This window comes from Eretmochelys imbricata, chromosome 15 (assembly GCF_965152235.1).
Source record: "Eretmochelys imbricata isolate rEreImb1 chromosome 15, rEreImb1.hap1, whole genome shotgun sequence".
Classification (NCBI taxonomy): domain Eukaryota; kingdom Metazoa; phylum Chordata; order Testudines; family Cheloniidae; genus Eretmochelys; species Eretmochelys imbricata.
The window spans coordinates 17,777,202-17,802,326 of NC_135586.1; the positions used below are offsets into that span (position 1 = coordinate 17,777,202).

The following is a 25,125-nucleotide window of genomic DNA, read 5'->3' on the forward strand; positions in this document are numbered from 1 at the left end:
CCACTTCCTTTGTAGCTCTTAAGCAACAAATCCACTCCACTGCAGTGTAAGCTAGCTCAAATCTATTGGGATCAACTGATTGGTGCCTGCTTTTACACTGGGACTGAATTTAGCCCAGAGACACTCACATTGGGGCTTTTTTTCTGCAATGATCTCCGTGTGGGTAACCCCCTGCACCAAGGTGGAGTCTCATTGGCGCTCAATATGGGCATAGGGAACAACCTGTGCAGGATGAAGGCCTATGTTTTTAATGTCTGGGGACAAATAACAATGAAACACAATTGAGGGCCTAATCCCGTCAGCAAGCCTACTGCCTCAATGCAAGTCAAGTACCCATTAGAATCTATTTGGTTTATTTTCCTTAATTGCCACTGTTTCATGATATTCTGGTCACTGTTCCCACTGGCTTGTGCAGCGTGCTGGGGGTGGGATATGCTGCTGCTGTGCATGTAAATACAGTTCATAATGCTTAAGGGTCTGAGAGAAGCCACAACTGTCCTTCATGTCAGGCAGGGGGTCAGCACAGGAGGGGGCTGGGGCCAGGGACCAGCTCGGAACTTGCGGCCAGCCATGTGGGAAGGGAAGCACAGAGCTATATAGGACAAAGGCGGTCTTCTCCTTCTGTGTTTGTACAGCGCCCAGCACAGTGTGGTCCTGAACTATATGACTGGGCTCTTGGGTGATATTCCAGTACAAACTCATAATTAATAACATGGTCTGGGGGACACCCTCCCCTCTCTCTTTCCATACTTTCTTCAATCTTTCCCCTTCCTCTAGACCTCCCCCTCCCTCTTCTCCCCCCTTACCCTCCTCCTCCCCCCTCACCCTTTCTCTCCCTCCTTCTCCCCCCTCTTCTTCTTTCTGCTTCTGCCTCTCATCCTCTCCCCACTCTCACCTTACCCTCCCCTTTTCCCCTCCTCCTCTCCCTCATTCTTCTCCCCCCTTTACCATCCGCCCTTCCGCTCCCTCCTTTCCCTCCCCTGCCATTCATCCTCCTAGGCCAGCGGGCAGTGCGCTGCGCGGAGGAAGCTTGTCCCGCGCCGCGCCCCGTCCAGGGCGGAGCTGTGAGGGGGGCGGGAAGTGCCGGCTCGCCTCCGCTCCCGCTCAGGCTCCCCGGCTCTGCCGTGGCCATGTCATTCCGCCGGGCGCTGGCGCTGGCCGCCTGCGGGCTGGCCGGCGGCTCCGTGCTCTTCTCGGCCGTGGGCGTGGGCAAGCAGCCGGCCCGGGGCGCCGGGGGGGACGCGGAGACCCGGTCGGCGGGAGCTCCCGCCCCCGGGCTGCTGCTCCTGCCCCCCGCCGCCGCCTCCTGCCCCGCAGCGCCGGGCTGGGTGGAGCGAGCCGCCGGCGCGGGCGGCTACTGGGACAGCAACTGGGACAGGTAGGAGCGAGCCGCGTCTGCCCGCAGGTGGGGCCGGGGCCTAGGGGGCTGGGCAGCGGGTCCCCCCGCTGGGACCCAGCGAGCGGCCTCAAGGCTGCGCCCCGGGTTCCCCGTCACCGGGGCGACACGGGCTGCCGGCGGGCGGAGGGGTCCCTCAGTCCTCCCCACTGGGGGCGCTTTGATTCTTCCTTGTGGGGGGGATGCGCATGGGGGAACCCAGGGTCCCTCCCGCTCCCTGTCGGGGGGAAAGGCCTTTCCTGCAGGAGGGGGCTACCTGGCCCCAAATGGGCTCTCGTGGGGGAGGCGCGCACGCCCTGCCGCTTGTGGTGTTGTTAATGAGGAGAGAAGATGATTAGGGAGTCAGGACTCTCCTGAGTTCCAGTCCTGGTCCAGCTGCTGATTGGCTGCGGGCAAGTCACTTAATGTCTCGGTCCTTTAGTTTCCCAGTCTGAAAAGAGGAGGATTTGCCCCTGTTTGTAAAGTGTTTGGGATGCTGGATAAAAGCTGCTGTGGGAGCGGGCCTGCCTTTCTAAATTGCTTCATCGTTAAATTACGTAAGTACCCTGGAAATGCAGCCACCCCTGGTGTATTGGGGTGCAAATAAACAGCACATTACCTCTCCACTACCACCGCCACACCTAAACGACTTACACGTAGAAAAATAGCACACAAAAGGCATAATTACGTATGATAAATCTTTCAACTACTGCTGTCTACGCTCTCTATTTGATAGGTTTCAGAGTAGCAGCCGTGTTAGTCTGTATCCACAAAAAGAAAAGGAGGACTCATGGCACCTTAGAGACTAACAAATTTATTTGAGCATAAGCTTTGGTGAGCTACAGCTCACTTCACTGGATGCATTTGACGATTCCCCTTCCTGATATAAGTTCATTACAATAACAAAAGTGAAATTATTGCAGGCCCCTGCGGGATGGACATAAATATAGGTCTACTGGGGGGCGTTTTAAGAGAACATGATATATAACCAACTTCATAACAGAGTGGGAGGAGAAATTAATAACTAATACCTAGACTCTTTGATCTCAAAGTACTCCACAGACTATATAGAGGGGTCTGCTCAGCTGCCATTGAGGTATAACTTTCTCTGTGGTGGAACTTTCTCTGTGGCAACTAATAGCTCTTAGCAGCACTGAACTATGCAACAATTTAAAACAGGAAGTGAATTCAGGTAATTGAAATTTCAGGAGGAACTGTAGGAAGGTAGAATTATCCAAAACTTAAATAAAGCTAAAATACTGAGGTTAATAATGTTAAGTAATTTGTGTCTTTATAGAGCCTAAATATTCTGTAGGAATACCTTCTTCATTTTTAATTTATGGAATTCATAGTCCTCTCTATGGTATAGACGTATACAAGTCATTTCTCCTTTTTGGCTCAGTAAATGTATCCTACTAATTCTTTGGAATAGGGAGACTGTGAAGTCCAAGTGTATGCAGTATCAGAAATTGCAGTAATTAGCCTGTTTGGATTATTCGGTTTTTATTAAATTAACCATTTTGTGTAAAAAATTATCTTAATATCTTGTATCATAAAAAGGCTTAGTTTATATAGGACTGAATCTGTCAGAGTGCTTTTGTGGATAGTAAACTTTTGACTATGCAGATATCAGACATACTGTTTGGTTAATCTCTGCAACTGCAAATCAGATTTAGATTTTTTTTTTCTTTAATTCTAATGAACTTAATTTGCCTGCCTCTCTAGGGGACTGACTATATTCAGCTAATGACTAATCATCTGTATTGTTCATTATAATAAATACTTTGCAGTTAAAATGGGCAAATATAAGTATCAAGCTTGAGCTCATTGAGCTCCTGTCTGGTGTAATTATCTCCCCAGAGAGATTTGTATGCCAGACTCCAGTTTAATAAAACAAAATCCAAACTAAAATCCTAGCAGGCTGTTTTGATTGTATAATGTGTTTGAATCAAAACATGAGGCATTATCCAATCTAATATGCCTAAAGATTGTGCTAGATAGATGTAATTTAAACATCTCAAAGCAATGATGAATTTTTAAATAGTTATTTTTAGTTATCTTTGGGGTGTGTGTGTGTGTAGGTATGTGGCCAAATAGCGTATCTGACTATTTGTAGAATTCATGTGCTGATGAATCCACATGATTAATTACCCATATTTACTTCTGTGTGCAACTGAAGTTTATTTCTAGTACTTCAGTCAACCTTGCTCCTTTCACTGGCAATGTACTTAACTATATAACAACTGTAGCAGACTGAAATCAAACTTAATATGCCCACTAGTATGCCCTCTCTCTGACATGGAGGCCTACTTGCAGTGGGAAGGGTAGATCAATTTATTCCCAATCCATTCTTGGCTGCTGTATTCAGACCTGCATCACAAGGGCCAGTTATGAACTTTTTGTGATGAGGCCATTTGTTTACTGTGATGACTTTAGTTGACACCATACCAAATCACTTGACACAGACCACAGAGCAGCTACAGATGGTTACTCGGATTGCTAACTTGACTCTAGCCCTTGTGAATAGTAGCCAAAATTAGAGTACTATAGTAAACTATGCTCTGAAAGCAAACCATTTTAGACAACAACTAGAAGATTGGGCAATTGTGGGACTTAAAATCTATTTCTAAATGGACAAGCACTTGCAGAGGTTGTAATAACCACAAGTCTATCCTTCCTCTCTGTAAGTTAAGATGCTGAGCTCAGGAGATTCAGGTTCAGTTCCTAGATCTATCACAGACATCCTGGGTGACCTTGAGCAAGTGACTTATGGTCTGTTTTAGTTGCCCATCTGTAAAGTGAGTGTAATGCTTCTTTACTCCCACCCTTTGCCACTTTTAATAACGAAAAAGGTGAGTCACTTCCTGCTTCAAAGAGCTCACAATTTTTATGTACTGTACTTAGCACAAGCGGGTTTCTGATCTCACTTGAGCCCTCTAAGTGATACGAAAATAGTTGGGTTTTCAGTTGATCTCTCTACTGCTAGAGTGGGGGAATGACTTGTAGATTGCCACAGAAACATGTCGTTTTCAATATATGAGAGATCTGGATTATTTTTTGCAGTGTAGATGATACATCTATCAGGGCAGACACCATTTAGTGTAGTGATGGGTGACTAGCCAAGTTATATGTCACAAATTCACTTGAGCTGCTCTTTATACTACCTTTTCATTGTTTGATATACTACTCAAAGTTCTCTAACATAGCCATGTGATAGGACATTTTCATTAGCTTGTGATGGTAGGAGACTGGGCTCAGCAACCCTGCTTCTCATTTGTGGTTTGTTTTATGTTCCTAAAAGCTCATGCTTCAAGGGTTCAAATGGCCACGTGCAGGAGTCATGAAGGGATTTTTTTCCATCTCCAGTCTATTCTGTTTTTTTAAATATCCTTCCTCTGAAGGATCAGGGATAGCCATGGCCAGAGATGGGACACTGGATGGAGAAGGCCAGAGCTCTCAGGTGTCAATGAGCATTCTCTCTCAGGTGCTTGGCTGACTGTTTTTTTTCTCATGTGCTCAGAGTTTAACTATGTGAGGTCAGAAAGGAATTTCCCCCAGGTCAGGTTGGCAGTGATCTTAGTTGTTGGGTTTTTTTTTGGCTTCCTCTGCAGTGTGTGGGTGCAGGTTACTTGCCAGGATTATCTGGAAGTATCTCAATCATTTCCCTATCATTGAGTGGGCTTTAGGCACTGGTGCACCTTGGTGCTGCCTATCTATGCTTGTGGCACATAATAGTCTAGTTTCCTGTTGGCTGGAGTACTTTGGTCTAGCTTCAACTGTTGAGTTTAGTGCTGGGTGGTGGTGGCCTGTGATATACAGGTCAGACTAGATGTCAATCTCTGTGACTCTAACTGGTAGTGCAGCCTTTTACTGTGGCTGTCCAAAAAGTGTATTTCTGAAATTAATTACAGCTAGAGCTGGCCGTAACCTATAGTTAAGGTTGCTAAATATACACACACATAGCACACAATTGGTCAGTGCTTCTTGGAAAAGTTTACTTCTGCAAATTTGATTGCTCATTATCACATGCATGAATTAGGATGTCTACTGTGGGGAATAGAGAAACATAATTGCCACTTTTTTGGAGTTTAGTTTTTGAAGCTAGAAACTGCAGACTATGTAAGAACTAATGCAGATTAACTCCAATAAGCTTTTACATGAAAGTTGAAAACACTTTATCACACTAAGCATGGACTATTACTTTGGTTTAAATCTGGTTCTCTAAGAACTAAAGTGTCTAATTAAAATAAGACTGGCCTTATCTCTACTCCATATAGAATGTTACTTTTGTTATGTCACCCTAGAGAGCTTCTATTTAATGGAAAATGAGAATTAGAAATCTGTATGGAAAAAATCTAAGGAAAAATCTTATTTCAGAATTGTCGTGCTTCAAGTTGTTTCCAGTAGCTTTGATTCAACTTCTTAAAGGCAGTGTGTGACTTGAAGTCGTCTTAGTGAGTACTGGAAATTTTTCTTTGAGTCTCTTAAGAATAACGTATTAATAAGTGAATCATCAGGAATTCTCCCCTTTAAAGATGCAACATGCAAGAGCAGTCAGAATAGATAATTGGTCTCAATGATCTCTAGATCTGGGGAGGTGAAGGGGTGAAAGGACAACTGTCTTTGAAACAGGAGCATGTGTCACTTAATCAGGCTGGAATTGAAAGTCTGAGCACTGTTACTTACACCTGCTAGAAAACCCCTGTCCAGTCAAATTTAGAAGATTTTTAGAAGAGAATGGCCCTGTTGCAGATTTAAATTTGTTGGTCTTTAGGTCTCTGAAGGAAAAAAAAAAAAAAAAGTAAGTTCATAAAGGAACCCACTCAAGCTGCAAACTTCTAGGAGTAGTTTTAAAAATTTCCTATGCATCAAAACCTAAAGATTGGTTTAATACGGAAGTAGTGTTGAGCTAGACTATCTAGTTAGGATTTGTTCTTAAAATTACTGATATTTCTGTTGTTCCCTGAGGTATAAATTGCTTTGTAGTAATATATCAAAATTGCCCTGGGTTTTTCATTTGTGTATTTTTCACCACACTTGGTAGGATCAGCTTTCCAAGTATGAATTTTGACAGCCATCCTTGCAGACTTGTCTTACCCATGCATCTTTTATAAGACAGTTCACTAGTAGAACAAAAGTAGTCCTGTAAAATATATTATAGACATGAATCTTCTTTATGGGGCATGTTTTTTCTAATGTCTTACCGTTGGAGAAAAGGAAACAACTTCAGAAATCTCTCAACTTTTAAAAACATATGAGGCTCATTCTTTATTTAGTAGAGTAGTGTGTTTATCAAATCAAAATATTGATCAAATGTTATTAAAGCTACTCATGGGGGCTGTTGACTGCAAAAATCACAGTTCAGTTAAGCAGCAACTCTCTGTGACCAGACTAATTTTATTCAGCCAGAGTCCAAGTACTATTCCTTATAAAAATGCATAAAACAAATACACAGATGTGTGTTAACTGGAGAAGCAAAATATGTAATGCACTGAAGAAATTGATTGTTCTTTGTGCTGTGGGATCAGGAGGAGGAGGATTACTTTGTGTGTGTTGAGACAGGGAGTAATAGTAAAATGATTTGTATGAGATGGAGATGATTACTGTGTGTCTGGTGGAGAAACAGAACCATGAGGGCTAATCTGTGGAAGATTTGGGCAAGGTTTATGGTGGTAGAGTGCAATGTTGGTATTGGCAGCAGGATAGCAATGGGGCTAATCTGTGTGAGCTGCAGGAGGGTTACTTTGTGCAGTGTGAGAGAATGAAAGAGGGAGGCTTAAAGCAGCTGTGTGGTAGGGGAGCGGGATCTAAATAGAGGATAAATAGATGCACTAAAACTAAGTTAAAAGTAAGTGCTGTTGGAAGGGCCTGGGGCTGACTTAGTAAACTGAAAGCAGAAAGCTGTCTTCTAAGCTCATATTGTTTTCTGCTGGAAACAAGCAAATTGACGATAGCTGAAGCACTTGGAGGAGAGGAAAGTGATCAGGAACAGTCAGCATGGATTCACCAAGGGCAAGTCATGCCTGACTAATCTAATTGCCTTTTATGACGAGATAACTGGCTCTGTGGATGAGGGGAAAGCAGTGGACTGTTATTCCTTGACTTTAGCAAAGTTTTTGACACAGTCTCCCACAGTATTCTTGCCAGCAAGTTAAAGAAGTATGGGCTGGATGAATGGACTCTAAGGTGGATAGAAAGCTGGCTAGATTGTCAGGCTCAACGGGTAGTGATCAATGGCTCCATGTCTAGTTGGCAGGCAGTATCAAGCAGAGTGTCCCAACGGTCGGTCCTGGGGCCGATTTTATTCAGTATCTTCATTAATGATCTGGAGGATGGCATGGATTGCACCCTCAGCAAGTTTGCAGATGTCACTAAACTGGGAGGAGAGGTAGATATGCTGGAGGGTAGGGATAGGATACAGAGGGCCCTAGACAAATTAGAGGATTGGGCCAAAAGAAATCTGATGAGGTTCAACAAGGACAAGTGCAGAGTCCTGCACTTAGGACGGAAGAATCCCATGCACCGCTACAGACTAGGGACCAAATGGCTAGGCAGCAGTTCTGCAAAAAGGATCTAGGGCTTACAGTGTATGAGAAGCTGGATATGAGTCAACAGTGTGCCCTTGTTGCCAAGAAGGCCAGTGGCATTTTGGGCTGTATAAGTAGGGGCATTGCCAGCAGATCGAGGGATGTGATCGTTCCCCTCTATTCGACATTGGTGAGGCCTCATATGGAGTACTGTGTCCAGTTTTGGGCCCCACACTACAAGAAGGATGTGGAAAAATTGGAAAGCGTCCAGCGGAGGGCAACAAAAATGATTAGGGGACTGGAACACATGACTTATGAGGAGAGGCTGAGGGAACTGGGATTGTTTAATCTGCAGAAGAGAAGAATGAGGGGGGATTTGATAGCTGCTTTCAACTACTTGAAAGGGTCTTCCAAAGAAGATGGATCTAGACTGTTCTCAGTGGTAGCAGATGACAGAACAAGGAGTAATGGTCTCAAGTTGCAGTGGGGGAGGTTTAGGTTGGATATTAGGAAAAACTTTTTTCACTGGGAGGGTGTTAAAGCACTGGAATGGGTTACCTTGGGAGGTGGTGGAATCTCCTTCCTTTGAGGTTTTTAAGGTCAGGCTTGACAAAGCCCTGTCTGGGATGATTTAATTGGGGATTGGTCCTGCTTTGAGCAGGGGGTTGGACTAGATGACCTCCTGAGGTCCCTTCCAACCCTGATATTCTATGAAGTAATTCTAAAATGGAGTATCTTTCAGCCTGTTCCTCCTGCCTCCCTATATCTGAATTTTGTTTTGATCTAGTTCACATCAGTAAAAGCCACCACTGCAGTGTTGAGGCTGTTTGGACAATAGGTTTGTTGACAGTCTCTGCAGAGAAGCAAAGAGCTGAATGGACCAGGATTACTGAACTTCCCTTTCACCCTTAAAGGTGGTTTCCAGGTTCAAGACTGAGGCACTTTGGTAAGGTTTTGAGGGAAGCTGGCTGTCTAGATCTCAGCACATCTTTCTGTCATCTTCAATGAGTGTTAAATTTGCACAGACAGCCCCTCCCTCCTATAAATTAACAAGATTCAGAGGTGATAACTCTTCTAGTACTTGTGCAGGAATGGCTTTCCTGTGTAGCTGATATCTAGAACAGGTAGACATGCTGCTCATGATGTGAATAATATTAAACTAATGAACATAGATTGGCTAAACAGATACTATTATAGTGCATAGCTTAGCACACACAATGCTAATGCAGTTATAGCATACAGGTGATACAAATGCCCAAGTTTATTTGCCACTTTTACATCTTTACAGATCCACGGGAATATTGGACTTCAAGCAGTAGCTTAATGATTCTGCCAGTGCTGAAATGTGAAACTATGTTAGCATATTTCTGTAAATATTCTTTCCAGAATGCAGTCAAGATACAGAGGACCTAAGACTAGGAGAGTAAGAAAATTCAGGGTTGAGACTATATCTCTTCTCTAAAGATTTTCATATAATGCTGTATACAAGGGTTCATGAGAACTATTCTTTGCCTGCCCCTAGAACCCCATGCGGGACTACTTTTTAAATCCCTCTCCTGTCCCATCCCGCAATACCCAGTTTTGCTCCCGCATTGTTTCTTGTATTTTTATCGTGCTCCCTCCTGTAAATCCCACAAGAGAGAGAGATTTCCCCATGCTACTAATCCCCCTCCCACCCCCCAAAAAGGTCCGTTAATATAGTCTATATATAAATAGAATTCAGACACAATTTTTACCACTAAAAGAATTAAAAAAACTTGCTTAAATCATGTAAAAAATACTTTAACTCCTGATACAATAGACCTCAGATATTTCTATCCCTTGCTCAAATTTGTTTTAAAACCTTTATTTTTTTAAAAAAGGATTGTTTTTCTGCAAATTACTGCACTCTGTTTGGTTTCAGAGTAACAGCCGTGTTAGTCTGTATTCGCAAAAAGAAAAGGAGTACTTGTGGCACCTTAGAGACTAACCAATTTATTTGAGCATGAGCTTTCATGAGCTACAGCTCACTTCATCGGATGCATACCGTGGAAACTGCAGCAGACTTTATATACACACAGAGATCATGAAACAATACCTCCTCCCACCCCACTGTCCTGCTGGTAATAGCTTATCTAAAGTGATCATCAAGTTGGGACATTTCCAGCACAAATCCAGGTTTTCTCACCCTCCACCCCCCCCCCCCAAACTCACTCTCCTGCTGGTAATAGCCCATCCAAAGTGACAACTCTCTACACAATGTGCATGATAATCAAGATGGGCCATTTCCTGCACAAATCCAGGTTCTCTCATCCCCTCACCCCCCTCCAAAAAACACACACACACAGACTCACTATCCTGCTGGTAATAGCTCATCCAAAGTGACCACTCTCCCTACAATGTGCATGATAATCAAGGTGGGCCATTTCCAGCACAAATCCAGGTTTTCTCACCCCCCCACTCCCATACACACACAAACTCACTCTCCTGCTGGTAATAGCTCATCCAAAGTGACCACTCTCCCTACAATGGGGTGGGAGGAGGTATTGTTTCATGATCTCTGTGTGTATATAAAGTCTGCTGCAGTTTCCACGGTATGCATCTGATGAAGTGAGCTGTAGCTCACGAAAGCTCATGCTCAAATAAATTGGTTAGTCTCTAAGGTGCCACAAGTACTCCTTTTCTTTCTGTTTGGTTTGGGTTTTTTTGACCATCCAATCCTGCATGCATCAAAGTACATTTTACTTGCTCTCGCTATTATGGCAATAGGTCCTGCAAGATCCCAGTCCCACTGCAGGCTCTACCTGCACCTTTGTACCTGGTTTATGCAGGGGGATTCAGTCAGTGGTGGTCTTCCATATGTAAGTACTGCAGTGACATCCAATGTGTTGCACTACTAAGAAGTGGGTTAGTGTATGCTCAACTGTGAATTTCCTGTATACCTGAATAGTACTCTGAACACTAATTGAGCCATATGTCTAATTATGTCTTAATTTAGTACAGTAGCATATCAAAGAAAAGGTAAACATAGAGTAGGATGCAAGAAATATTTTTAGCTGGTGTAGAGAATCAGTTGTTGACACGTGCTTAACCAGTGCTTCTAGCAAACAAGAACAAAGAATTAAATGTCTACACAAACACAGGTTATGATTTTGTTTTCCTGATACAGGTACCTGATATGTACCAGCATATTCTTGGCAATCCTGTTTCACTGGCTAGAAGCTAAATGAACAAGAAGGGTTTTTTCTTTCCTTCTAGAAATGTAGATCTGTTCTGTGTTAATCAAATATAAGGCAAAAATTGACATTATGCTGTCTGGAACTAGCATTGTCTGAGTTTTCCTAGTTAATTGATTCAATCTGTGAGTCCTGTTTCTGAATGTGTTGCTCCGCCATACCTACTGTTCATAATTTTAGTTCACTAAATAGATGGACAATACAACAGTTTGAATCAGATCTCCCACTCTAATGAATTTCAGAATCTAGTAGGGAATAGGGTGTTGCAAGATTGGACAGGTAAAATTAAGATTTTGCTGAATATTCCATTCAGATTTCTTTTTCTCTACGCATAAAATACCATCTAACTTGACATTCACACTCCAGTGGAAACCCAAGGGTAACTACTCAATAGGCAAGAGTAAAATTAATAATCAGATATTTCAAAGATGCTCTCGCTTGTGCTCCTCTCCTCCAAACTAACAGAATGTAACTTGGATGTACTTTAATATATGCCATAAAGTACTACTGGGGGAATTCTGCACCACTGTGCAGAATTCATATCCCCCACAGATTTCTTTGCTTCCCCACAGAAAAATGACTTTATGACAGGGAAACAAAGGGAAACTGAAAGAGCAGTCACACACCACTCCCTAGCTGTGCAGGTACATCATTTCAGGCACCTGGGCGGAGAGGTAAATCACTGCGGGGTTGGGGACGCTGCAGCCAGTGGCTCCTACCCTGAGCCGGGATCAGCTGCTAGTCTCAGCCAGGCTGGAGACAGGAAAGGACAGGACTTCCTATTCCTTTGCAAGAAGTGGCTGGGGCTCTGTCATACCCACCCCCAGAAACCTCCCCCAGCTGCAGGAAGCTCAGCATCCTCCACTGCTTCCTGCCTCCATCACTCCTCAGCTGCGGGGGAGGGGTCACTATACAGGGAGCTGCTCCCCCAGCCTCCCAACCCCTGTGCATTTGGACCTCCCACACCCAGACACTCCTGCCAAGCCTCACCTGGTACATCCAGAACCCCCCTAGCCCTCCATACCTAAACCCCACCACACTGAATCTCAACCCCTACCTCCAGACTCCCATCCCTGCACCCAAACCACGCCCCACCCCTTGCACTGTGAGCCCCCACATCCAGGCCCCCATGCCAGTGACCACCAACTAGCTGCACCCAGATCCCCCCTACTAAGCCCCACTTTTCCAACACCCAGACCCCCACACCCTTCCCTTGAGCCCCAACTACCTTCATCTGGAAGCCCCCTGCCTCTGCACCTGGAACCTCCCCCAACAAGCTTCTGTGCATCCAGGTCCCCCACACCTAGATTGTCCCACACAGAATCCTCTCACCCACACCTGGATCCCTGCACACTGAGCTCCTCCCCACTTGGATCCTGCCTGGTTGAGCCTGTCTGCCCCACACCTGGTGCGCCTAGTGCAGAGGGGCAGGGCCCCAAGGAGTTTCTGGGGCAGGCCCAGGCCTTGTGCTGTGTCAGGGTCGGGTGCAGCCTTACTACTGAATCCATGTCCCTGGGGTGGGGGAACTGCAGGGTGATCTCCCACCTTCGTACAGCCAGTGGCCTGTGCTCCCCACACCCATGCTGGAGCCTCTGCATTTATTTATTGACAAATAAAACTTGCAGAACTTTAAAATATTGTGTGCAGAATTTTTAATTTTTTTGTGCAGAATGCCCTCAGGAGTAATAGTCTGTCAAAGCATGCCTGAATCCCTTACTAGTGTTTATAGGGATTTTTTCCCCCTGAGAACTAAATTACAACTATACTATATTCTGACTAATAGGTAGCATGAGTCTCAGGTAGGTGGGTGGTGCTAGCTTGGCTTCAGCTAGATAGGGTGTAAAACTCAAATGTGTTGTATATGGGTTTTTGGGGTATTTCAGAGAAGAGTTAAATGTTTGATAAAAACTTTTGCTAACATAATTGGGGGAAAAAATCTTTAGATCCTCCAAATACTGAAATCAATTGAGGCGGGAGTCCCTGTTTGTAACATTTTCGTCTGCCACATATAAAAATGACTTGTTTTAATATTTTTAGACGTGAGCCACTGGCTCTTATCAACCGGAAAAAGAAAAATGAAGAGACTGGGGAAGAAGAGCTTGCTTCCCGCCTAGATCACTGCAAAGCAAAAGCTACCAGACACATATTCCTTATCCGCCATTCTCAGTACAACTTGGATGGCCGGATTGATAAAGACAGAACTCTGACACAACTGGGTATGTGCGACTAGGACCCTACTTGATTGTGCAGCTTCATAGAGAAAGAGGTTCTTTGTCTGTCACTAATCTCATACGTTAACGCAACCAGTTCTGCTCTGGATCCTATTGCCAACTTCCTACTTGATGTTGGATCCTTTGAACATATATAGGCCAAAATAAGTTTGTCGTGTCGTTGTCCCCCCCCATCCTATAAATAAAATGCATGTTTAGGCATATATCAAACATGCCGCCACCTGTGCAGTAATCATGCTTCAGCGCTTCGTACTGGATTCCTTTGAGACTTTGAGCTAAACTTTCACAGCAGATTTTTTTAAAATTTCCCTTGGCTGAAATTTTGAGTTAAATTCAAGACCCAGGATGACTATTCTGGATTCTAAAGTCTTGGAAATGGGTTTCTATATGGGATTTTATTATGCAGGCCACACCTTTTGACTCTGGTGATGAAAATAACTAAATGGCGTTTCATGTAGCTGTTAACTAGATTTTTTTTCTCTGGCTTTCTTGTGTGTCTTTTCAGTTGGAGTGCTCGTAGTTAGAGAATCATTATATATGCTCCTTGCTTCATCCTTATCTCTAATGAGGCTGCAGGGAATTACATTAATAAACCCCCATTTGTTGAGATGAGATGAGACAATCTGTTTGTATACTGATACCTAAATTAATCTGTACTTGGCTAATGCATATGTCTGGATATCAAAAACTGTAAGTAGCACTGACTAGAATTCTGTAGCTGTTTAATTTAAAAAAGAGTGGTAAACATCTTTGGTGTTTTTATACCCTTTTTCCCTGAAAGGGCAAGAATTTTCTGTATGTGATGCTGCTTCAGTTGCTGAAAACATGGTGCCAGATGTTAATATGGATGCTTTCTGAGTTTTAATTTGCATGCTCAAGAGCAAATTTGATTAAAGGTGTGAATATATTAAATACACATCTGATGAGACAATGACAGTGGTTAGAATAGCAGATTCCTGGCTTATATTCTTGGCTCTGCAATTGTCTGGTCATATGTCTCCTTCAACCATCTACCCTTCTATCCATCTATGCTTATTTAAGATTTTAAATACCCTGGGATAGTAGGTAAAAACTTATTCTCATCTTACAAGTAACATCTGAGGAAGCTCAATTAGTGGATAATGCATGTTTCCTTCCAAGCTAACATATCTGCAGCCTTTGTTTCAAGCAGGACTATCAGACATGCACACAATTCTCCTTCTTCTGCATTCCTAGAATGTAGGGGTGGTAGAAAGTGACTGGCAAATTGAAGACCTAGCTACAGTAACAGCTATTTGCATGGGCCCAGTGAGGAAGTGGTTCACCTTGTGGGATTTAAAAAGCAAGGACCATGGCTAATGGGTGAGGTCCTCTCTTCAGTGCTTCCCATTGAAGTGGAGAATCAGAAACTAAAAGAACTGGATCTGGCCTAACCAACAGAAATCCCTTCCAGCCTGGGTAATGTGAATTGGAGCTTGGCAGCTAGCAAGCCTGGTCTCTTGGTGGTGATGCTGCTAAAAGCATTGACTGCTGGAAGGAAGGATGCATTACTTACCATCAGGGCTGGCATAGAAGGATGATGAGCTAATATTTGTTAAATATAAAGAGCAAAATATCAGCAATTTATTATATAGCTAATCTCACTCTTAAGGTCGTGAGCAGGCAGAGCTGACTGGGCGCAGGCTGGCAAGTTTGGGGTTGAAATTTGATACAATTATCCACTCCTCTATGACCAGAGCAATGGAAACAACCGACATCATCAGCAAGCATCTTCCAGGTAAGTGGGGTTTGATAGCATAATGCTGTCTTATGATTGCTTCTTTTGCACCTTTTGACATGTAGTGTTCAGTTGAAGTGTAGCCATATCCTAGACCACTGTACACTTTGTAAATTAACTTTTTAATTTAAAAATGAAATAGTCATAAAGATGAAGTAGAAATGAAGCTGCAATTTAAAGAGTGAGCTGACCCCTCTGAGTGGTCGATACCTGAATGTATTACTGTGTAGGAGACGTTGGCAGTTTGCTCTTTGTACTTTCAGAATGTTTAGGAGGAGAGGCTGGAATAGTTAGCTTGTAACCAAGAATGCTTACTGACTGCCACAGACCTGCGTCTGGAAGTGCAACTCTGCTGAAAGGGAGAGAATGCTAATGATCATTTCTACAAGAGCTGTTGGAATTAATACAGGACAGTGTTGTGACTGGGTTAGCCACTCTTGTATGGAAAGTGTGTACTGAATGCTGCTGTGTGCAGTGCTTGTCACTTTAATTTAAAGGAGGAGAAGGAGGTGGTAGCATACTGAAAGGGTGATGGATAAAGATAGCAGCTGTTCTGAGGTGTGGTTTCACTCCTGCCTGTAGATGGTGGTAAGGATTCTTGGGTTAGGTTGATGGCAAGAGAGCCCAGATCAATTCTAATGCCTCATGTTGAAATGTGTGAACAAAAAAACCCCACGGTGATCACAGACAACCTGACATACCTTATTGGTTTTAAAAGTAAGTCCATCTTCGAATACTGACTGGTAGGCATGGCTCATTCAAAAGAGAGAGAAGGGAAGAGGAATGGAATTTGAACTAATCTTATTAGCAGTCTATGGATGTAGGTCTAATAAAATGAAAAGCATGCTCTAAGCAGAACAAAGACTTCCCTTCAGTCTAAGGGAGGTAATATTACCGGGAGGTACACTTTTTAACTGTATGCATTAAGATGGGTGGTTTTCCACATGTAGGCAAATCTTTGTTGACCTGAACCTTAATTGTCTGAGGGCTGCAAGAATTCATGTCTCAATTGGTAGACAAATGATTAAAGATTATATACTAAAATAATAATTTTCTAGCAGACTAAACCGCCACATATATGAGGTTTCAGATTCACAACATAATAAATGCAGCTCTTCAAAATCCATTAGTGTTCAAGGCTACATTAGTGTTCAGGGTGTTCCTGGATCAAATTCTTTGGCTTCAGGGATGAACTTGGCTCCATAGGTAACTAAGCATGTTAAGTTTGGAGAGCCTCACTTGCAATCCCTGATGGGAAGTCAAGAAGACTGTAATGTTTGGACTTAATTTTTTGGCTGTAACTTGAAAGTTTCTTTGCATATAAAGACTATGAAAAATGCACAACTTGCAGTAAATGTAAAAGGACTTTCTTACTGACTGAAATTATGTGATTGGTCTCTTTCTGAACTGGCCTATAAAGTGGCTTTTACTTCACTTTCTGAATGTGTACTTCATTTCCAGGGGTCAAAAAAATTAGTACTGACCTGCTAAGAGAAGGAGCTCCTATAGAACCAGTCCCTCCAGTATCTCACTGGAAACCAGAAGCTGTGGTAAGTTTATATTTTTTATATATAAATAATCTGCATAGTCCAGTCTTTAATTAACTGGTTTGTTTGTTTGTAGGCTGTATGTCCTAGGCCTTGGATCACTCCATACCTTTTACCTGTCCTATATTTTAAAATATTTGGTCATAACTTTAAATTCCCCATAGTAACCTGGCAGTGTTCTGTTCGCCGCTTGGCCAGGTTTGAGGCTGAGCTATTTTTCCCTAAAGGAATTATAACTGTCTAAGGCTATGGCTACACTAGAGAGCTTACAGCGGCACTGGAAAGGTCTCTATTGTCGCTGCTCTGAGCTGATGGGGGGAAAAAGCGCTTTCCTGTTGGCTTAATTACTCCAACTCCTGAGAGTGACGGTAGTTATGTTGGTGGGAGAAGCTCTACTGCTGACATAGCGCTGTCCACGCCAGTGCTTATGTTGCCATAAATTATGTCGGTCAGGAGGGTGGCTAATTCACACCCAGGAGCGACATAATTTGTCAGCTTGAGCTGTAGTGTAGCCATAGCCAAAAGCAGCACCCCTTTTGAAGGTGCATGTAGCTTCATGGCTGGTTTGGTCTGTTTCAGTGTCTACTTACAAACTCTCTTGTCATCAGCAGTATTATGAAGATGGGGCTCGTATTGAGGCTGCTTTCCGAAACTATATTCATAGGGCTGATGCAAAACAGGAAGAGGACAGCTATGAGATTTTTGTTTGCCATGCCAATGTGATCCGCTACATAGTTTGCAGGTAATTTATGAGGGACCAAATACCCACCTGCACATTTAAATGTCAAACCTTTAACCTTTTTAAATTGGGTTAGTGCACTGCACTGTCCCTAGTCCATTACAGCTAGGAAATCAGTTAACAGGTTTGAAGTGACTGGAGGGGATGAGTGCCTGGTTCTCTGAGCAGCTGTGCTTACAACATATGATCAGAAGATTAATCTACAGATACAAAAAAGGGATTTTAAAATAATTTTGAACATCCACACTGAATTAATAATAAGAGACTAGTACAGAGTACTGAGAATTGGGACTGATTTTCTAGGTTTTATATTAACATCAGATCATTAACGCTGTCCTAGGCCATTCTAGTTTTTGGCACAACTCAGGTGTGGACTGCTGTCAAGAGAAACTTGGACAAATACAAAATGTTTGTAGAGTAATAGAAAGTTTAACTTTATGCAGGCCTTGGTGGTATGCAGGTATTTTGAGGTGGCTTTTAGTTGGACTCAAACTTGCTTACATGCATACCCAGTGGTTCATATTGCCTTAAAACAGAACTAGCACCTTTGTGTCAGCAGTTCAGGATTCCTGCAGCTAAATAAATTTATTTCCCAAAAGCATTTAATGTCAATGGGGGGAAAAAACCCTTACCGCTAGGGCATCAAGGTGGCTCAGGAACTGGGGAGGGATAGTGTTAGGTCTTTACCCAGCTACCATTCTTCTCTACAGGCTCTGGCCTAACAAATTATTTGCCTTGTGAGCAGGACAGTTGCCATTCACTAGCAACAAAGCATTTACTATTCTAGTAAGCAGATACTCTGTTAAAACCATAGATCTGTGTTTCTCTGCTGTGAGCTATATTAGTGTGCCCTCTTTGGTGCTTTAAAAACTATAGTACTTATTGGCAAGGTAAACAGTGCTATTTCCCCTTGTTGAAGAAAGCTGAGGTTAGAGCCAGACTACTTTTCTGCACAAAGGGGATTATATCCTGTCATCTTCACTGACTTCCTATGCACCTATGACTCCAGTTCACTCTCCTGCCTGGTTTCCTAAAGTTCTCAGTGGACTTGCCCACCCCATCTCATGTCCTTCTCACTGTGAACCTCCAGGTCATAACCTTCCCTAACCACCAATTCTCTGCAGCTGAGGACTCTGCTTAAATTATGCTGTGGCTCCCCTTCACTCCATTCCCTCCCTGCTTTCCCCACCTCTCTATGTCTAGTTTAAAATTAGTTTGACTACCGCAGCAGAACATTTTTGCACTCTTTGGGAAGCCACAGTATAAAATAATACTTTTTAATTGGTGTTGATGTTTGTGGCCACTAATGGTTTGAGCTGCAGCAGTCAAAGCTATAGTCTTACTCTGGCATAGTATTCTAATACTGTCTCCAGGTGTTGTGCTATAATTTAATGTGCCAAGTTCAGTTAGTAATTGTGGGAGTAAACTATCCTATTAGAGCTGGGAAAGGACTGCTAAACAAGAGCCTCTACATCAAGTGCATGATATAGTTTGTCGTTTCCTTCCTATCAGCTGCTTTTCCTCTGAGAACCTTTCTTTTCAAGGAGTGTAACCACAATACCAAAGTTGAAAACATCTACACTGGCTCCTTGGTCTTGAATCTAGGGCAGCTGTCATCTTGTTTTATTAGGTTACTCAAAGCTCTCCTGGCAACAGGTTTTTTTAAGCTTTCCATGTCCAATCTACATTAATCTGTTGCACTCTTTTATAAAAGCCTGCTGGAGTGGCCACTGATTAACAAAGCCATATATGCTTTCATGTTAACTTTGACCACACAATATCAACTTTTCAAAGATAGCAATAGGCAGAGATTCTGCATGTGAGCTGCTTGGTATACAGCAGTGGTTCTCAAACTTTTTTGTATGGTAGACCCCTTTCACCTAGCAAGCCTCTGAGTGAGACCTCCCTTATAAATTAAAAATACTTTTTTTTAATATTTAGCACTACTATAAATGCTGGAGGCTGACAGCTTCACGGGGGTGGTTCTGTTCTAGATAGAAGAAATGATAGACAATAGTTCTGTCAGATGCATGCTAATCTTCACATATGCTCATGGAGTAAACCATACACTAATTGCTTTCTCTTTTAATAGAGCATTACAGTTCCCCCCAGAAGGCTGGCTTCGGATGTCCCTTAATAATGGCAGTATAACCCACTTGGTGATCCGTCCTAGTGGAAGAGTGGCACTTAGAACACTTGGAGACACAGGATTCATGCCTCCAGATAAAATCACACGCACCTGAGTCTGCAGGTGATGGCCATGTGGGAGCTGCTTCTAGTCTCTCTGCACTAGTACATCCAACTACTGTACCACTAAATTTCTATTTGTAATATCAGGGTATGATGGTATTTTAAAATTGTACTTTAATCCCCTCTGCCTCCTTTGCATACTCATGTCTGCTTTTCAGTCCCAAAAAGACTTTACATTTCTTCAGAGTTCTATGGACTTGTATCATTTCATAAAATGAAGAGCGACACCACCATGCTCTGAGATGTGGAGTGGGAAAAGACTGGTGAAAGGATATTTGTGCTCAACCATTTGAGAGCATCACTTGCCTGTAAAGTGAAAATTACTCTTCCTTGTTCAGCTTTTGGTGAACTGATTCCTTTACTAGAGAGGGGTATGACTATTCATGCTTTCCCCTATGTACATGTAGGTGTTTAGCAGACACAAGGCATACTGAAATGAGGAGAGAAGTATAGAGCTGTGGTGTTACGTTGGAGTGTGACTTTAATGCTTCCTGCCTTGGATGTTCATTCCCCTATTCTGAAAAATACTCCTTGCCTCGCACCATGGCAGAAGTCTTTTTGTATCTACAGAAGCAGCTAGAAGCCAGAGATTTCCTACCCCTCTTACTCCAGAAGGAAAGTAAATGTTAAGACAGACTTTCCCCATAAGCCACACTACCTTGTCCTGATGTCTGAATGGGGCTGGTGGCAGTATCAAACTGGTCAGGTAGTAGAGGGCTGCGCAAGTGCTTGGCTTATGCAGGTAAGCTTTAAGAACTAACAAACAAACTCCCTACTTGATGCTGTTAATGCCTATGTACCTTTTGACACTCCAACCATGAGTAGTAAGTTTGGGCAAAAACTCTGGTGCTATATGAGTTAAGAGAGCAAATAAGTGGGTAGGAAGTTACTGCTAATCATGTTAATAACATGACAAACTTTTCCTGAAGAAAATGTTAGGTACTCACCTTTCCCTTGTCAGAACAAATATGAAGTTTTAATCATGAGAAATAGTGCCTAGCAACATGAGCAGTTAAAACCCTGAACTCTTTCCAGGCTGTTTGATCCAACTGCTAGAGACAGACAGCTTAGTTTAGTGAAACAGGCTACTAAAGAACATAAAACTTTGTATATGGAAAAGGGGGTGGGGGGGAGATTGTCTTCAGCAATCACTACAAGAAATTGGAATAATTTTGTCTATTGACTTTTTAAAATATTTGAATAAAAATTTAAGTGGTCTCTGTGTACTTTTCAGTATAGCAATCACCACATTTTGGAACACCCACTGCAAGCCCTAAGAAGGGAAGTGTATTGGTGATGAACTGAAGCATGACATTTCTGCATTTTAAAGACTACACCAACATCAGTGGCTCATGATCTCATACCCTTATAATTGTTCAAAAGCAACTGTATGTCTGAAACCAATACATACAGGATAGATGGGCATCTTGAAAATCCCCCACCGTATAATCAGTAGCAGTGTCTAATACTGAATATTTTGTGCACTTTATTCCAGCACATTACATACAGTATTGAAAGAACCATAAATACGTGCAGGGTGGAAGGCAAGAACACATACAACACATCTTTTGCACATGTACAGAAATCAGCATTTGTATTGGCACTAAGGCATAAAACAAAATTAAACTGGCAATAGCCCTATTTAGAGAGTACAGATTTTGTACCATTAAAATACCCCTCTCTGATCTGAGCAACGTGGAGCATAAATTTCTCTCCCCCCAAACATGAGCATTTCTTTTGAATGCCAAAATGCCATGAGCAAGAGACAAGTCTTTCAAGTTGTGAAATATTTTCCAAACCTTTGGTTTCATGTCCCAAATTGAGGCACCAATTAAATTTCATTATAGAAACAAAACCATAGTATCTAACAGAAAGATGCTTTGTTTGTATATCGCTGCATTTAGTTTCACAACATGGATCTATATTCCCATCCACCTATGACACCTTAACTACTTATTTACTTAGAATAGAAGCTAAACCTCAGCATTTTAAAGTCTTACTTGACATATAAAAGACCCTTTGCATAATCAGAGATCAACTATTAAAAACTAAACAAACAGTCCCAATCTAGATTTATAGTGTCTTCAGACTCTTCTAGAAGATCTTCCAAGATTCTGAATGAACAAATTGCTATATTTTTAAATAAATGAAGTTAATGTATTATAAATTTACTTAAAACAGAGTACAAACACATGGACTAAAATGCAAATTCTATAAGGCATTTGTCACTAAAAAATGCTCTCTCCCTCCCCAAACGAGTTAAACTGGTAGAAGTTTTGGTGCCAAAAATTTGCATTTTAATACAAAAAAGCATATAAAAGAAAAGGACAGGAACTAGTTATAAAGCATCAGTTTCTCAATCCCCTGATTGTGTTTTACCAAAGTTTTTCTTAAGCTATTTCTAAACAGGAATGTAGAACTTATATCATAGATTTAAAGTGGGAATTTCCATCATCTGGAGGCCCATAGCTGCCTCAGACAGGCACAAATGTTGGAAGTACTGGAAAAAAATATATGCAGTAATCAGTGTTAAGGTTTGTATATCAAGATGAGTACAACTAACTTGTGAAGTGTTTTCAGCTTTTATATACACACACACATCACTTGTCTGTGTATATAATATTTAAGCAATTACTGGATAGACTGGATAATTACTACACACAGTCCAGAAAGTTTAGGGAAACTGATTTAATAATTTAGAAGTTAAAGCAACTGAAATGTATGCTTGATACGGACCTCTACAGCAACAAAAATGAATAGCCACCGGAAAAGTTACTACTAATATAGTAGGTTTTTTGGAGGAGAGTCCCATAATAAGCAACTTGGGTGGATAATATTTGAATGATGGGTCAATTACCTTCTAACTACAGTTAGAAGGTAGTGGCTCATTTCTAACATTCAGCTCATGGGAATCAAACAACAATTTCCAAAACATACATCTGTAACTCCAGAGCTATTTCACCAAAACAGTAAGCTACAGAAAGAACCTTTAGAATACTTTTCCATTCAGAGTCTTAGAGGGGAAACTACATTTTAAATTCCCATGTAAGTGGATGCCACTTTTAAAACCACGAACAAAAATGCTATAAAAGGCACTATTAAGCTTGCAAAAGCATTAAGTGCAGTTTTGAAGTTCGTACCAAACGAGTATATTCAGAACAGTGTACAGTTTGTGTATGAAACAGTCATTTTACTCTAGTGTGCAATAGCTACCAAAACAGCCATGTCTTGTATAATTTAATCCAACCTCTGTGATGTAATAAAGGTCCCACAGTTGGATAACAATATACTATGCCATCCCATCTACTATTAGGGTTCCTTGAGGGGCTATTTTTTCTTTGCAATGGGGGGGTATTGTTATCAACCAATATAATCTATCCTTTTTACTCTATGCTAGACACCTGATCAGAAAATTCAAAGGTGCCAGGGGCATATAAGATTATTTTTAATTGTGTGGTAGAAACTATATGTAATAGGGAACTACACTACTTGAAAGCCTTTTCTTAAGCAAAACCACAACTATCAAAATCTACATTCTGAGTGTTCTGTTTCAAGTTGAGAAACATTTCCAATTTCCATATAGCACTATCCAAAGGGTTCATCCTTAAAGAATACTGAGGAATTAAATTATTTTTAATTGTAGCTTAAAAAAAAGGTAGTTACTATATTTAGACTACAGACATTTCAATAAAACAATAAATTTCAATAAAAACAATGTCTCAGTCCTTATTCATCCCTTCTAACAGTTAGGAAATAAGGAACCACTTCATGGGTTTCTGTTTATCTCCATAATATATCACATTAAACTAGACCATTAACATACATCACTGGTAAACTTACTTTAATTATTGCTGATAAGCTTTTGTGTAATTACTAGTGAAGTCTGCAAACAGCAAAAGCTGAGCTTTTATTTTCAAATTAACACAAACATAGGTCACTAATTTCTATAGTGCCTTTTTCCTAAAACTCTCAACCTGTGATGTGTTTTTATTATCATCCTCAGAATGAGAAGTGACTCATAAAAGTTTCTCTGGCTGCTCTTTATTTTAGATATTTCTTACTGTTTAGACTGAATAGTTGGCCATAAGCAAACTTTTCTGTATTGAGCAGTGGGGAGTCAAATTCTTACTGGAAAAGGGAAGAGGTAATCGCCCAGGTTAAACGTTTTTTTTCTCCTGTTGTAAATGGAATATGAATGCATTTGACTCCTTGCATGACTTATCAATAAACAGAATTCTAGGTTAGAGAGAAGATGCTTCAAAATTATCCAAGTGAAAAAAAATGCATCAGTGGGTTCATTTTGACTATCACATTTGGCCTACAGCAAACACCACCATTTCTAGCAGAAATGACTACATGAAAGGTTCAGGTCACTGCCCTACTGTTAGTTTTATAACTACTGGATAAGAGTTAACTTCACTAACTTCTTGCAAATCACCAGTAATCTATCCAGTACATGAAGTCAAGACATACTCAATTTTTAAAATGTATATTTGTCCTCAAATGAGGATAAATAAATAGCCAAGGACACTTCCTCATGTCACTTTAGCAATGCTACAGTTTTTCCCTTCACTCTTAAAATGAAAATATAATTAAAGTCCCAGGAAGATGAGTTATGTTCTAATGGGCAGAAGGTTCTGACAAGTGATGCAGTTTTAACAACAGGATATTGTTGGCATAAACTGGACTGTACCGCCCAGGACTCCCAAGATCCGGAAAAAATGAAGCAACATTGCCATATTTCCCTGGGCTGCCCATCACTGGACTGTTTCTTCTTGAGTACGTTGAACCATTTGGTGGGCCTGCTGCAAGAGACTGGGACTTGAACCTTCCTTTCAGTGCTGGACTTGGCCAACTACAGGAAAATAAAGAATCACCATATGGTTAATATTTCAGACAGACAATCTTAATGGGGTGAGAAATAGGCTCTCACTAGCACCCTGTGAGCTTGCTGGAGATGCATCAGAAAACACTGAACAGATCAAGAGAGACAGACAGGGGGGAAAGAAAAACAAGGGTGCAGCATATTAGGTCACACATGGATATGTCATTGAAACCAGCAAATGTCTCTTTCTTCAAAATGGCTAATTATAAAAAACACATTGTGCACATTTGGCCAACTGCAATTCAACACCGATATATATTAGGAAAGGTACTGAGCAGACCAACCAGATTACCAGGACCTGCTTATTATCTTGTTTCTATGGCTGATCATGTGATAAGATTTAAGACCTCATAAGCATAGATGGCCAGCCTACCATGAAACATCAAAGAAATGGCAGGTTATCTTTGTTTTGTAAAGCTCAAAATGACACTTCAGCACATCAACACTTAAAAGACTATGGACAAGGTATTTGGTTAAAGAAGGCTTTGTACCAGTGATTTTGTAGGTTTGGCCATAGGAGAGACTCAGTATTTTGTTGGTTTTTTTTAATGCAATGTGTCCATATGCAATAGAAATAATAAATACATTTTTTATGGACTA

The 25,125-nt window shown here is 41.7% G+C and overlaps 2 protein-coding genes across 4 annotated transcripts in view; one reads left to right on the plus strand and one right to left on the minus strand.

Moving 5' to 3' along the window:
• The first annotated feature begins 1,056 nt into the window (after positions 1–1,056).
• Positions 1,057–21,409, plus strand: PGAM5 (PGAM family member 5, mitochondrial serine/threonine protein phosphatase). Of its 2 annotated transcripts, none has more exons than XM_077835517.1 (6): positions 1,057–1,378; positions 13,155–13,333; positions 14,979–15,104; positions 16,566–16,654; positions 17,260–17,393; positions 19,483–21,409. In XM_077835517.1, exons 1-6 carry the CDS (start codon positions 1,131–1,133, stop codon positions 19,631–19,633), a joined length of 927 nt encoding a protein of 308 aa, XP_077691643.1. In that variant the 5' UTR covers positions 1,057–1,130; the 3' UTR covers positions 19,634–21,409. The 2 variants fall into 2 exon arrangements, with proteins under 2 accessions (XP_077691643.1, XP_077691644.1); XM_077835518.1 differs by having other exon boundaries at positions 1,058–1,378; positions 17,263–17,393.
• Positions 21,110–25,125, minus strand: part of ANKLE2 (ankyrin repeat and LEM domain containing 2) — a 30,785-nt gene continuing 26,769 nt past the window's right edge. For both annotated transcript variants that reach the window (XM_077835516.1, XM_077835515.1), the window contains exon 13: positions 21,110–24,495. In XM_077835516.1, the coding sequence (XP_077691642.1) occupies positions 24,261–24,495 (235 nt within the window). In that variant the 3' untranslated portion in view covers positions 21,110–24,260. The remainder of the gene's footprint in view (positions 24,496–25,125) is intronic.